This window comes from Xenia sp. Carnegie-2017, unplaced genomic scaffold (assembly GCF_021976095.1).
Source record: "Xenia sp. Carnegie-2017 unplaced genomic scaffold, XeniaSp_v1 HiC_scaffold_23, whole genome shotgun sequence".
NCBI lineage: Eukaryota > Metazoa > Cnidaria > Anthozoa > Malacalcyonacea > Xeniidae > Xenia > Xenia sp. Carnegie-2017.
In genome coordinates, this window is record NW_025813486.1 from 6999954 (window position 1) to 7013229 (window position 13276).

General features: G+C 34.3%; 2 protein-coding genes and 1 long non-coding RNA gene across 3 annotated transcripts; all 3 read right to left on the reverse strand.

The window, feature by feature from the left end:
- Positions 1-6014: 6014 nt before the first annotated feature.
- LOC124449014 lies at positions 6015-7542 on the reverse strand. Its single transcript, XM_046999957.1, has 3 exons — positions 7446-7542; positions 6775-7052; positions 6015-6339 (listed from the first exon to the last, which is right to left on the reverse strand). The coding sequence occupies exons 1-3, from the start codon at positions 7540-7542 to the stop codon at positions 6043-6045; spliced, it is 672 nt and encodes a 223-aa protein (XP_046855913.1). The 3' UTR covers positions 6015-6042.
- Positions 7543-7557: 15 nt separating this feature from the next.
- On the reverse strand, positions 7558-11467 carry LOC124449015. The gene is made up of 3 exons (XM_046999958.1): positions 10999-11467; positions 10087-10206; positions 7558-8342 (listed from the first exon to the last, which is right to left on the reverse strand). Exons 1-3 carry the CDS (start codon positions 11465-11467, stop codon positions 7558-7560), a joined length of 1374 nt encoding a protein of 457 aa, XP_046855914.1.
- A 188-nt stretch (positions 11468-11655) lies between these two features.
- On the reverse strand, positions 11656-12640 carry LOC124449760. The gene is made up of 2 exons (XR_006949579.1): positions 12514-12640; positions 11656-11910 (listed from the first exon to the last, which is right to left on the reverse strand). It is a non-coding gene; the product is annotated as an uncharacterized LOC124449760 (long non-coding RNA).
- Positions 12641-13276: the final 636 nt, after the last annotated feature.

Here is a 13276-nt window from a genome sequence, read left to right on the forward strand (position 1 = left end):
AATCTTCAAATATGATTTGACACTTAACATACAGAGTCTTAATCGTTTCCAAAAAGGATGAGTTTTGTCAGCTTTTGCCGCTTAGATGGAGCTCCTTTACGAACGATTCTCTCGGAGTACACTTTGGAAAACTGGTGTACAAATATTTTACTGTACATGTATGCTATTTTTCTGATGAGGATGGTGATATGGTCATCGCAAAAGCTCTCATCTAGTGCATGAGTTTCCTTAGAATGCTGCAATAGTGATTGAAATACAATTGGCTTAGTTTCTTGCAGGACATCTCGTTGCGTAACTTGGATTGTTTTTTCTGACAACTGACTCCACTTGTTGACCATTTTGCGAAGGGCTTTTTCTGCTGCTTTTACTACTTTTACCAATGAGGAGGATGGACTTGTAAGCTTGCCATAGGTCTTGAAAGATGTTAAGCTTGACTTTAATGAACCTTCATGACAGTATGAGTGGTCAGGTATGAGAGGTTGGTCATCATTCTCTATGGTTAAGGCAGTTGCACATTCAGCACACTTATGCAACTTGTAATTTTCTTGGCTATGTGTCCACTGATATAGGTCAGTACATCATCATGCCAGAGTGGAACTGTTTAATAATGCTGCAACTCTCCTATCAACATTTTGTGTCTCTTCAGCTAGCTTGCTTTCACTTACAACAGAGCAGTTGGCAGTTGCTGGAGCTGTCACTTCATTCTTTTGTATCAGTGCTCGGAGTGCCCCCTTAAACTGTAGAGCATTTGGATTGTTATTCCATCCCATACGACTGCTTATGGGATGGAATAACAATCTTGTGGTTTATGAGCATAACTCAACAAACAAAGAAACTACTTTTTGGCAATTTCAATTTAAGACAACACTGATGCTTAGTGAGACCAAAAGATAATATGTAAATTCCCGCGTTTTTTTACGGAAATGTTAGCCAGGACCAGGCTGCTTCGTTTGTTAGAGCAGAAAAACCATAGCTGTATGGCAGTTTTCTTTACTAGTAAAATTTCATGTATTTAACAAAGAAATATCAGTAGTTTACTTATCTTTGTACGTAAGTGTCATAAAATGAACCAACTGAGCAGTATGATACAATTTTTGTCAGAAGTCATTAGTTGCATGTTAATAATGTGATGCAATTTAGACATTTGTAGTTATAAAATTGTATTGCCATTGGAAACAACTGGTATCATAGATGGTGTTGTAGCTATAGCATAATAAAAACATATACTATAACTAAGTATGATAAGCATAAAAGTCACATATATTTTATTCACAGCTATATCTTATAATAATCTCAGCCATAGCCAGCATTTTTATTTGGTCATGCTATCCCAATGTTGCTGTGTTCACTCACTGTGCAAACAATAGATTTCTAATGAAATAAGCAATCATGCAGTGAAATTTACATAGCAAGTGTAAAACATTCAATCTGGATATGCCACCGATGACATCCATATCAAATATTTCATGAGATAATATATAAATTTAATGAACACCTTAGCTCTGGTAAAAAAAATACTTCATACAGAGCTTTATAACTCTCTCAAAAAATAGTATTGTAACAGTATCTTGGGTTATGTGTTTGAATGTTATTATGTCAGATTTTGAAATAACCACTGGTAATATAACAAGCTTCTGAGCATAAGTTCCTTCTCTTTCGTTGAACCACTTAGCTGTAAGATCTTGTCAGTAGATAATAGCGCTGCAGTGTTATGTATCTCCTTGCTCCTATTTTCATTCATTCAAAGTCGGATGGCCTTTCTAAACCGTGTTTGAATCTCACATATCTCACATATCAGTACGAGTACAGTGGGAGTGCTTTCTCGATTAAGTCGCTTTTTTGTCAGAAATATTCAGATTGATTCCCCAATCTTTCTGTAAATTGTCAATATGACATATTCCGATGCGCAACAAATCAGTATGGGAGTTAAAGCTAAAAAAATCTGTTTCTCTTAGTGGACAAACGACCAATTTACACAATATTTCGAAAGCGATATTTTCACCCGTATTTCAATTATAACTGTCCATTATGGTTTCAAAACACTTGCAATAACGATTTGTTTCCAATAAAACTTCATCGGAAGAGTTTGAAAACAATGAGAAGAAGTAAATTGCGAAAAACATCAATTGCCCTATAGTGACTCTATGTTTTTTGCCCGGTTCCCACGCCATCTTGGATTTATCATGGATGTCACGCAATATGGTGGCTCGTCAGCAATCTAGTCCTATTATATCTATGGGCTCTACTGTATATTCTCTATACTTTGACACCAATGTTTTTCTTATCATCGTCAAAATATATTTAATGGTGTGTCGTTGACTTACCGTTATTCATGATCAGAAATCATTAAAAGAGTACACTTAATTACTCGAGTAAACAACAGCTCAAAATCTTGATTTGGTCACCATATTCTTGACTTGCAATTCAGCCACGTTGGTGGTCTGATACAAACAAATATTTCATCAGTGTTATTGGCACCAGCCGACATGAGCGAGAAACATTGATTGGTAAATCTCAAGAGAGTGGTTGCAAATCAAGAGTTGGTGGTCTTAGTTTAAACAATATTTTATCAATGTTATTGTGGGTACCAACGAAGGCGGGCAAACGACATTGTTTGTAAATCTGCATGAAATGATTGCATGTCAAAAATATGCTGACTTAATTAGATCGATGACGAGAACGTCAATCAGTAGTCAATTTTGCCAAGCAGTGGTCCAAGACATTGAACTCAATAAACTCAATATATATTCATGCGTGTAGCTACATATGCATCAAAAAACTGCAAGCCTTTAAAATTGTTTGAAGTTTAGAAGTTATAACCTTGAAACGAAGCTCATGGAAGGATTAAAACAAAGTGCAGTTTTGCGTTTGGTGCAGTTTAATGGTTTATTACATAAAAGGTTTGAACATACTAAATCTGACTGTAAAGGAAACTATCTCTTGCTTATGGAACGATATAATAAGTCCTTTAAGATGATTTAAAATTGAACTTTAAGCCCGTTTCAAACGTCAAGTTTTGCACGCACCGAATGCATTCAAGACAAAAATAATTGAGATGAAATTCATAATTATTTTTTGTTTTAAATGCACTCGGCTCGTAAAAAGTTCAACGTTTAAAATGGGTATAACTCTCTCAAGATGTGTACATCTGCTTACTCTTGAGTCCATGTAGACAAGCTTTTGAACAGCCACTGTGAATATGAATATTACAGCAAAAAAACGACGTCACGCTAATCATGACGAAAAAAGGTGCCAAAGATGTCCTGATTACTTCTGATGTCTAAACTTCGCAAAGACTCTTGAAGAGATAGACATTCACTAAAAAAGGTGATGAGGGGGAGAGGTCCTAGACATACAAGTGGTTTCAGTTTCTAAGTAGGCCTAGCAATAAGTGAAAGGATAACAAGGAAAGTCCGAGAATGCTTCCTGTTGGCGATCCAGTGGAGACGGGAGACTTCGTAGGTCTTTTGACAACGATGCACTACAACTCTCGATTAAATAATCCGCGAACCAACATGAAAGAGATCCAGTTTAGACATATCAAGATGTTTTCAATTAAGCATCGCATAGTGAGCGGAGTCCTAGACCTTTGAAAAGTTAAGGTACGTGATTTCTGAGAAAAATGAAGGAGAAATAAAAGCTGGTCTCACAGGAGCAAACGTGAAGAAACCAATCTTTGAAAGAGCTGAAGAGGTTGAATATACGATCATGAAATCATAAAAAGACGGAGCGATGAAAATATGGGTCTATTTTTCTCTGCTGGTTCCCACGAATCTTTATTGTGTATGGGAGTCATATATGTTGATTTCCCCATGGAGAAAACGCTAGTGAGCGATTCAAGATTATTTATTGACTATTCAATGTGTATCTAAAGTACCTACTATATATGTTACATCTGAAAGTAGTTCTTAATTGGGTGGTGTTGAAAATTGATGGTTGTGATGAAGTGAAATGTTAGGAATGTTAAGGTTGTTTTGGTAGTATTTGACTACGAATGACTCGAACGATAATAAACAATGTGGAAAAAACTTCATGATGTCTTGCTCTTTGATACCTTTGCTTTCCTGTTTTTTCAATCCTCTGTATTCTTGATGTGCCATTTAACTGCACATCGCCCCTTGTTACGTCACCCAAGACTACTGTGGTGGTGGGGGGTGGTGGGTGTTAAAGTAGCCTATCGTCTGAGTGCATGAATTAGGTGAGGCACTTGGCCAACGCATTTAACCCAAGAATTGTGCAAAATACCTAATTTCCAGTGGCATATCTAAGTCTGAGTTCAACAATATGATAGCTTGTTAATGAACGTGTTACTGCATACCAACATTGCCAAATAATGAAACCCTATTATAACTTTAACTGTCGTGTGTAGATATTTTAGTAATGGCTTCTAAAATGAATAAAAAAACTTATAACCTCCTTTTTACAAACTAGTTACGTATAAAAATGCAAGATTTAAAGAGCTTATATTTAGAGACCAAATAAAACTTTGTAACGAAAAACAATACATTTACTCAGCACCTTACTCAGTTAAGGAAGCTTGTTACAAGATTACACAAAATATGATACCACCATGAAACTTTTGGAAATTAGGTTATTTGTGAGGCTGAACATGGTAGGATATGGAAAGAAGCTGGAAACATCCCTTTTTAGAAGTTTTATGCCTGGTTGTCAGAACTCAGCCTTCTATGACCGATCTTACTGGAAACTGATTGCAAAATATAAATGGCACACTCTACAAACGATTAGCTACTATAAAAGGCAGGAAGATAACTCCCATTGTCAGTATTAGATTTACACTCTTCGAGATTACTCTTAAGACAACTTCATCCCAATTTTTGATTGAAACTTCCAACTTCACATTCAAAGAAGTCTTGGCTGGCTGTAAATTATAATTGTAGTTAAAAGAAGCTGTTAAATTACAGATTTTAAAGTTGTATTTTCTTTAACTGCATCATGTCAGGGTGAAATGTCCGTTTATTGAAAAGTTGGCTATACTAGTAAAAACCTGGACTTCATAACATAAGTGTTCAAGCAAGAACTTGCACATTCTGTGGGTGTTTGCAGACCCATACGCCTATGGCTTCCCAAGCCCCTGATTTTCATGTTCTTGTTAAAATCCGTAAAAACAATATATTTGAGAAGGAATTTATCCTTTGAAGCCAGCACTTTTCAAATTGACCCTTACTTGGCTTTGTGATTGTGCCTTATTTGTCGCCATGGACAATGGCAAATCATGCTTATAAGAATAATCCCTCATCCCAAAAAATATGATTGAAATTTTCATATTGTGGAAGCGACAATGACCTTTATGATTTATTTAGCAAAGTACTAGTAGAATATTAAGAAATATATATAAAGTATAGCTAGTAGCAAACCTAGCCCAATCTTTTACTCCTACAATGCAAACTTTCAGTAAAATTAGAATAACAGCTTATGAAGTTGATAGATTTATTTGATTGTATTTCTGACGTTGAACAATTTCACTGCCTTTTAATACAAAAAAAATCTAACCTGCTACGATAGTAATCCGGTATAGTGTAAACGTGGCTTGAGTACAGCACAGACATGACATGAAGCAATTTAGCGACAAATCTTAAAACTAATCAATATGTTGATACTATAACTAAAATGTTTTGATTGTGTTGATATGATTATCAAGAAATGCTCATATATGTTGTTCGTCCATCGCAAGCGATGATGACCTTGACCAGTTAACTCAAGTACTAGAAGATTGGGTACGGTGTGTTCTGAGGTGGCTAATGAGCCCAATCTTGGCACGGAATGTTCTTGAACACGAAGGGCAAACCAGAGATGCATCTGATGTTGAAGCACTGGCTGCTCTTGATTTCCGCAGCTCACGTTTCTGTTTGGCATCCACAGTCCGCCTTTCTTCTGATGCTTGGCAGCCCTTAAAAATGAGATCGCGCCAGGTTGATCGTGCTATTTGATATGCTAATACACGGTGCTAATTTGATATAAACTCAGTCTCACAATGTTCTCAGTGAAACATTTGAATTTCTACACTTAAAAAAATCTTTACCTTCATTGCAGCTGTTTCCACTCGTAATTCAAAATCGAATCAGCCAAAGTACATTGGTTCATGCATTTCAAGGTCTCCACTAGCTTGCTCCGAAATTCAGTTTTACACTTGTTGGACAAGATTGACAAAATTTTCTCTGCCTTTATTTGTTCATTTTCATAATTCGTATCTGTTTGCACATTCTTAATTTCATAAATTTCCAAATTCATCAAGAAAGCCATTGTATCCCAGAAACTTGCTATACGACAACTCAGTTGACATATTTCCCGAGTAGTTAAAACATCTTCATTTCTGCTTGTCTATGAAAAGTTTAAATGAAAAGGATTGCAAATTTGTCATTGAAAATAAATTTTGTTCATCTAGCGCGGCTTAACACGAAAAATGATAAATTCTTGGTGTGCAAGTTACGTCAGAGATGCCATGTCAGAAGATTTTAACAAAGGTTTTCCCTTATTTAGAATGCAAATGTCATGCATCATGGTGAATATTCCATTGTTCTCTCATTCCCAGGGAAATGGTTGCACCCCACGTATATTACTCTGACATAGTTCATACTTTAATGAATTAAATTGACAAGTAGAGGATAAAACAAGTTCCAAACGTATAACGATAGACAACTTGCAACTAGGAGAGTTTTAGTACTTAGAGCAGTTAAGTATGTGAAATATTATACAGTGGTGAACTGCTCTGCAAAAAAATTGGTGACAATGTGTGCCAAAATATTGAATAAATACCTGTTTTGTGGGAGCCAAAATTTCATCCAAATAAAGATATTTTTTTTCAAGGCATTTCTTCAATAAATGTCGATCGAAATCTGTTCGTTCATTAAAGACCTCCAAAATCTTTTTAGCCTTTGCGGAAGGATTTGGAAAACTTTTGTGGTTAACATTAATTTCATGACGTTGTTCAATAGGTATTTCAAGAAGACCACCCAGTTCATTCCAATCAGTTGCAGCTTTCTGACTAATTTTCTCGATTTCCTCTGTTGTTAGTTTAGTGTAACGAAGATCAACTGAAACGGATCAACAAACAACATAAATACAACACTAACATTCTACACAAAAATATAAACGTAGTGTTGTAAATAATAATCTGGCAATAGCAAAATTCTTCAGATTAGTATTGTATTGTTAATAAGCAAAACTGTACTAAAGTTCAAGAAATTTTCCTTATCATCAACACTATTGTCAATGTAAGCTGTTGGAACATTTTGTACGTACGTTTATGTAATCAGCTTAAGGGGAAAGTGAGGTTCATTTCATATTATATTTCTATCTTCTTAACAGTTTCACTCAAAAATCACTTATTTCACTTTTCTCATAACTTTATTAGTTTTCTACAAGAAAAGAATGTTGAACACTATGTTACATTGTGCTAAGACCAACAAAAATAATATCGTTTTTACCTTTTAAATTCCCAATTTGCTGGTCTTCATTAATCTTAAGAGTCCAAAGTACTTTTTCATTACCACTTAGTAATGTATCAACTTCAGTTATTTGCATCCATCCATTAGCAGGCTATGGTATTTTTCTTCCCATAAAATGATGAATTACTTGACCTTCGTTATCAAGAACTTCCTCGTTAAATTCAAACGTAAATGGTGGAAACTTAGTTCCAAGAATATCCAAATTTAAATGATGTTTTCGATCTGTCTTAATAATCTCCAAATTTCCTTCCACTCCTTTAGTGTAGCCCTCTTGCAAATGATCATTAAACTGTATATCGTTTATCGTGTATTCACTGATGAATACGACAGATAAATCAAATACTTTGTTTTCTAACTGTGGCAACCTTCGATGAAATACAAAAACACGGCACTTGAAAGAATGATTCAAATGACTGAGGACTCGATGTTCGTCCAAAAAATTTCCAGCAAGGTAAATGTAGAGAGCACTTTTTGGAATATTTATGCTGATCAACTTTCTTACGACATCAATGTTGACATCACTTGTCATGTTCCAAGTAATGGACTCTGCGTTGTCCATGTACGAGCCACAAAAAACGTAAGTGTTCTCCACAACCAATGCGGTCTCATGAACACGTACGCTCAAAATAGCAGGACTGTGAAATATTATGCCCTTTGGAAGACATTTCAGAGAACAAAGAACTTTCAGGGATTTTTCGTTGTTCAAATGTAGTGGTATATTCCAGAAAGAAACACCATTATTCTCTTTAATCAACTTTATCATCGTTGGTTGAGCTACACAATTTGTATCAAGAGTCAGCTTAATGTCATCCAATTGTACAACACCACCATCTGCAGTTACTAATTTCTCCACTTTACGAAAGCTACTTAGATCACCTAAAACTCAGAAAATATATTCTAACTTTGTAAAACAATCACAAATAATATAAAATATGTAATTTAAAATACGAAATTTTCTCAAACATGAATACCACTGTGTCATGAGTAATGAACCATATGAATTATGTACAAAACTGTATTTCATGTAAGAGTTTAATCACTCTGGTTACTCTACAATGCAGTTCCAAAACTATATAACCGTATGCGACCTGTTGTCACAAAGTGAAACAAGTCAACGCGAACCAAACAGAGTCAAGAACATTCTACAATGCTCAAAGAATTTTGTCTCACCTTGCTTTAGCTTGTCCACATCCATATGTGAAACATCAAAAACAGACTTGTTTTGCTCTGAGAAATCTGATGTTTTATTTCCCTTTGTTTTCCTTTTATCATCTACAATTTTCAAAACTGGACTGTGAATTATTGCTGAAATTTTAAAAGATTGACTAGGTTCAAGATATCGAACATTTTGCAAATCAATAACGCTGAAAAATATTTTGTCAAACTAAATTGTATATTTCAATTCAAATCTAAGAAAAACAGCTACTTTTATAAGTTAAAAATATTTTAGAATTGAAATACAGTTACAGTTTTGAATGTTTTCAGTTTTTTTGTAGCGATTATTGATATATTATACAATATCCATGTTAAAACTATCTTACGTTTTAGCTATTTATTTTTCAAACTCTGTTGGCAAAGAATAAATGGTAAATATTAAAAATTTAAGTAGCTATGAAAAATTCGAAACTATGAAAAATTCGCACTTTTGCAAGAAGTCAATCAATTCGAAATAAATCGTTATGTAACAACAAAATTGGAGGAAACATCCATTTAGAGAAAGTCGAGCCATTTGAACTCTGCAGAATGCAAATGCAAACATCCAAATGCAAGTTTTGCAGTTAATTCATGCAAGGAGGAAATTGTCCAGCTTATATAAAACTTTGCAGAAAATAAAATTGCTAAAGTAATGTCGGTGTTATCTGTTCCCAGAAATCTGCGAAGCATTAGTTTATAACGAACTCAAAAAACTAAAAACTAAATATACTATTATAAAAACTAAAAATACGGCTATGATCTTAAACATACTTCGGGCAAAACCATGGTCATCTGAAATGCAATCAACAGGGCTTACTTCAGAAACATATCGATTAAAATTGACTTTTTGATCTGTCATCACATGTTCACCGCACGATGACAAGCTCGCAAAAAATGCCCAGTGGGAAAAACTACCAAGCTATTTAGGGGATGAATAGTCAGATATTCAGTTCTGTTCGACTGGTTCATTTTAAAAGCAATTGTATATATTTTTAAAGAAATCAGTCGGGCAGAGCTGAAAATATGAATCTTCACCTACGCAGTCAGAAAAAAATGCGATCGTGTTGTATTACAACTCGTTGTAAAATAAGCCCATTTCAAAAATCATATTTAAGGAGATGCACCAGAATCAAGAATGCATTACCAAACTACCTAAGAGGCAACAATATGAGCCTTAGTCAGTTCAAGAAAACTCCTTGGCAACATTATGAATTATCATTAGAAACGATTTTTGTGAAGTTTATAATCAAAGAACATGGTAGTTTATAAGTCTGTCTTATAACAAATCACGTGAACTGTCTAGTAAAATATCGTGTTGTTTTTAATGTTTGTAACATTACGTTTTAAGATTTCAGAAATCGGCGAAAGCTGTAGCATTTACAGTTTAGTAAACACTTATAATCGTAAGAAAAAATTTTGTTCTCACCTTCTCTTGCTTCATCCACATCCATATGTAAAACATCAATGGCAGACGCTTCTTGTTCTGAGAAATCTGACGTTTCATTTCCCTTTCTTTTACTGTTTTTTTGGTCATCATCATCCTTATCTATAATAATGAACACTTGAGCGTGTAATTGTAATTAAAAAATTTAGTTTGTATTCCTAATAAAAAGCATCCAGCAGTATTCGATATTGAACAAATACAAGTCAAGTTTTTTAATTTTTATTTGAAATTTGAATTCTTCTTTCAATGTAGATTCCGAACCAGTCATCAGAAAATCAGCACATTAATTCTGACGCGGTTATACACACATGAAAAACATGTTTTCACACAAGATTTAAACTTGCACCATTGGAAGCTCTATTTTTCGAAGGCTATCTTCGCCGCCATCTTTATGAAAGCAAAAAGCGAAGCCGAAGAAAAAATGTTGCAAAACATTGTTTTTCTCATTATTGAAGACAAAAATTTACTAACATATGAATTGTGAAAACTTTTCCATGAACATAACACAAGCGTGCTTTAAATTAACAAAACTACGCTGTATAGATGCCAAATCAGCTTCATTCAATCATATGGCTTTTGTAATGGAGTTATCATTCCAATTTTTTTGAAAAAGTTAACTGGCACGACCTGTTGTGCTACCAAGCCCACAAGGATTGGAGACGAGTAAATCTCTTGTAAACTGAATATGGACGAGACACTCTAGCCACTATACGTCTCTTAATGGCAACGTATTTTGACTTTATAATAAAACTATTTGTAAAATTTGATGGCGCACAAAAATGATAAATCCATAAATGGCAGATTACATATTGGCCATATGAAAACTATATGCGCATGCAGGGGCTTATTAAGTGCATGGAGAAGACAAAAATTATACAAGACAAGTTCTCATACCGTCATTGCTCATGGATTCAGTTGAGTTCTTTTCTTCAACATTCAGTTTCCACTTCAAAACTTTGTTTCCACTTTGTGAGTCAAGTTCAGTCACCTCCAAATATCCTTTAGCAGGAAAATTTACTTGAATTCTACTAAAGTGATCAACAACGTAGCCATCCTCATCAAACTTTGCAATGTTTATTCTAAAGGTGTATGAATCAATCTCCTTTCCAGGAAATTTTAGCTGTATTTGATAATATCGATCAGTGTTGATGTCATTCATGTCTTCATTATTATCATTATTTTCATGGAAGTCTTCACAATCATTGGCCAATTTCAACATTGAAAACTCCACAAACTTTTCACGCACGAAAGAGCTGACAAAGACAACTTTAATATCTAATGTTCCCGTTTTTGATGATCTTCGATGGAATACATATGCATAAGCGTGAAAAAATTGGTTAAGATGACATAAAATACGAGGCATGTCAAAAGGTCTAGCTGTAACGAAGATGTATGAAGAAAATGTGTTTATGTTTATCAAAATCCTCTTTTCATTCAAATCAATGTCTTCCACCTGTTGCCATTCCACTTTTTGCTCATCAATCGAATAGGATCCATAAAGAGCAATTACCTTTTCCAAAGCTGTTTCTGAGGATCCTCTCTTCCCATTGATGTTAATTTGCAATTGAGCAGGCTTCGAGAAATGTACGCCGTTAGGAAGACATTGCAGATGACATATGCTACTTTGAAGAAGTTCCAAGTCCAGCAAACTTTTGATGTAGCTTGGATTGTTAACCTTGACCAACTTTATCATTGTACTGTCTTCTAAACAGCCAGCACCAATTTCAAAGATAACGTCCTCCATCATTAAATTGCCACCACCAGAAGTGACCAGTTTTTCCAGTTTACAGGACGCTGCCTTTGTATCTAAAAATTTTATAACACTTACATTCTTCAACTCCTTCGATTCCATCTCACTGTTTCCAGAATATGCTCACCTTTAGACAGTAGACTTAAATTTAATGAATGCGCTTTTTGACTCACTTGCTTTTTTAGTTCAGTGAAGTTACATTTTACGAAATGGCCGGATCACACATAAACATACATATCTCAATACAATAAAATATCGATTGTTGCTCCGTTAGCTGCGATAAATGCGGGTGGGAGTGTCAGCAAATATTCATGTATGAATGCTATAATTCGCAGAAAACAAATTATTTCATAGGATATAAACACAACAAAGCATCCATACATGAATATCGCCGCCGTAAATTACTGCGCTAGTGGTGACACTGAAACTCTTATGTACTCAACTATTTCTAGATTTTGAAAATTTTCTTAAACCCCCATGATTTTTTACCACTATAAAATTGAGAACCACTATTTTAATTATCAGTAATTTCACTTTTTCAATGAATAAAACAGTGTGCTTTCTATCATGTTTTATGCATTTCAAGCACAGACTTTTACGATACGTGAGGTTAACAAAGGACATAACGTTATAAGCAACAATAATTGTTAATTTCATACCTTTATTCAAAGATGAAAATGATTTTATTCTTTTAAAAGCTTCACTTTCACCATCAAACTAAAACATCGATCATTGAAATGTAGCTTCATTCACAATTCACCAGATAAATGAAAAAGATTTATAACTAATACTAACTTTATTAATATCTAACTATTACTAAGTAAATTTATTACTACTATACTAACACGTCGTGAACTTTCAATGATGTGTCGACATTTTTAATGTCGCGCCGTTTAAATTGTCTTAAAATAAAGAAACTATGTTTTCCGTGTATACATTATCTGTGTCTTTTCCAATGCTGTTTATAAGTATTTATCAAGTTTGTACGTGTCTTGATTGGATTTTAGGAGCGTATTTTTTAACTGTTTGAAGAACGTTGATTGCTTTGACTGCAGTGTAGGAGTTTATCCTTTTTTTTGGTGTCCTTTTTTATCCAGATTGAGCTTGTTTCTATTTTCTCGAGGTAATATAAGTTGTTAGCAGTATATGCTCCTCGCTACTCAACACAATTTATGCAGTTGCTTTCCGTTATGTTGGCGGAAAATTTCAATGAAATTAACAATCAAACTCAAAAGCATTGTACAAGTGTGCATAGTGATTGTCATATCTGCTCCAAATGAAAATCATATGATCATAATGCAACCAATCAGAGGATACAAACGATTATAGCCACATAATAGATATGATAATAGATATTTAAAAATGCAGACTACTGAACTTTCAACTTATATTATATTACCACATCTGAATTTGCGTGTAATT

What these genes read in the sequence shown, in the direction of transcription:
- LOC124449014 (XM_046999957.1), bottom strand. Translation starts at nt 7,542, where the DNA reads ATGCAAATAACTGAAGTTGATACATTACTAAGTGGTAATGAAAAAGTA. An exon ending in GCAAATTGGGAATTTAAAAG is followed by an intron (nt 7,053 to 7,445) that starts GTAAAAACGATA and finishes GATCCGTTTCAG; the next exon opens with TTGATCTTCGTTACACTAAA. An exon ending in TTTTGGCTCCCACAAAACAG is followed by an intron (nt 6,340 to 6,774) that starts GTATTTATTCAA and finishes AACTTTTCATAG; the next exon opens with ACAAGCAGAAATGAAGATGT.
- LOC124449015 (XM_046999958.1), bottom strand. Translation starts at nt 11,467, where the DNA reads ATGCCTCGTATTTTATGTCATCTTAACCAATTTTTTCACGCTTATGCA. An exon ending in TGAATCCATGAGCAATGACG is followed by an intron (nt 10,207 to 10,998) that starts GTATGAGAACTT and finishes TCATTATTATAG; the next exon opens with ATAAGGATGATGATGACCAA. An exon ending in TGTGGATGAAGCAAGAGAAG is followed by an intron (nt 8,343 to 10,086) that starts GTGAGAACAAAA and finishes TCTGAGTTTTAG; the next exon opens with GTGATCTAAGTAGCTTTCGT.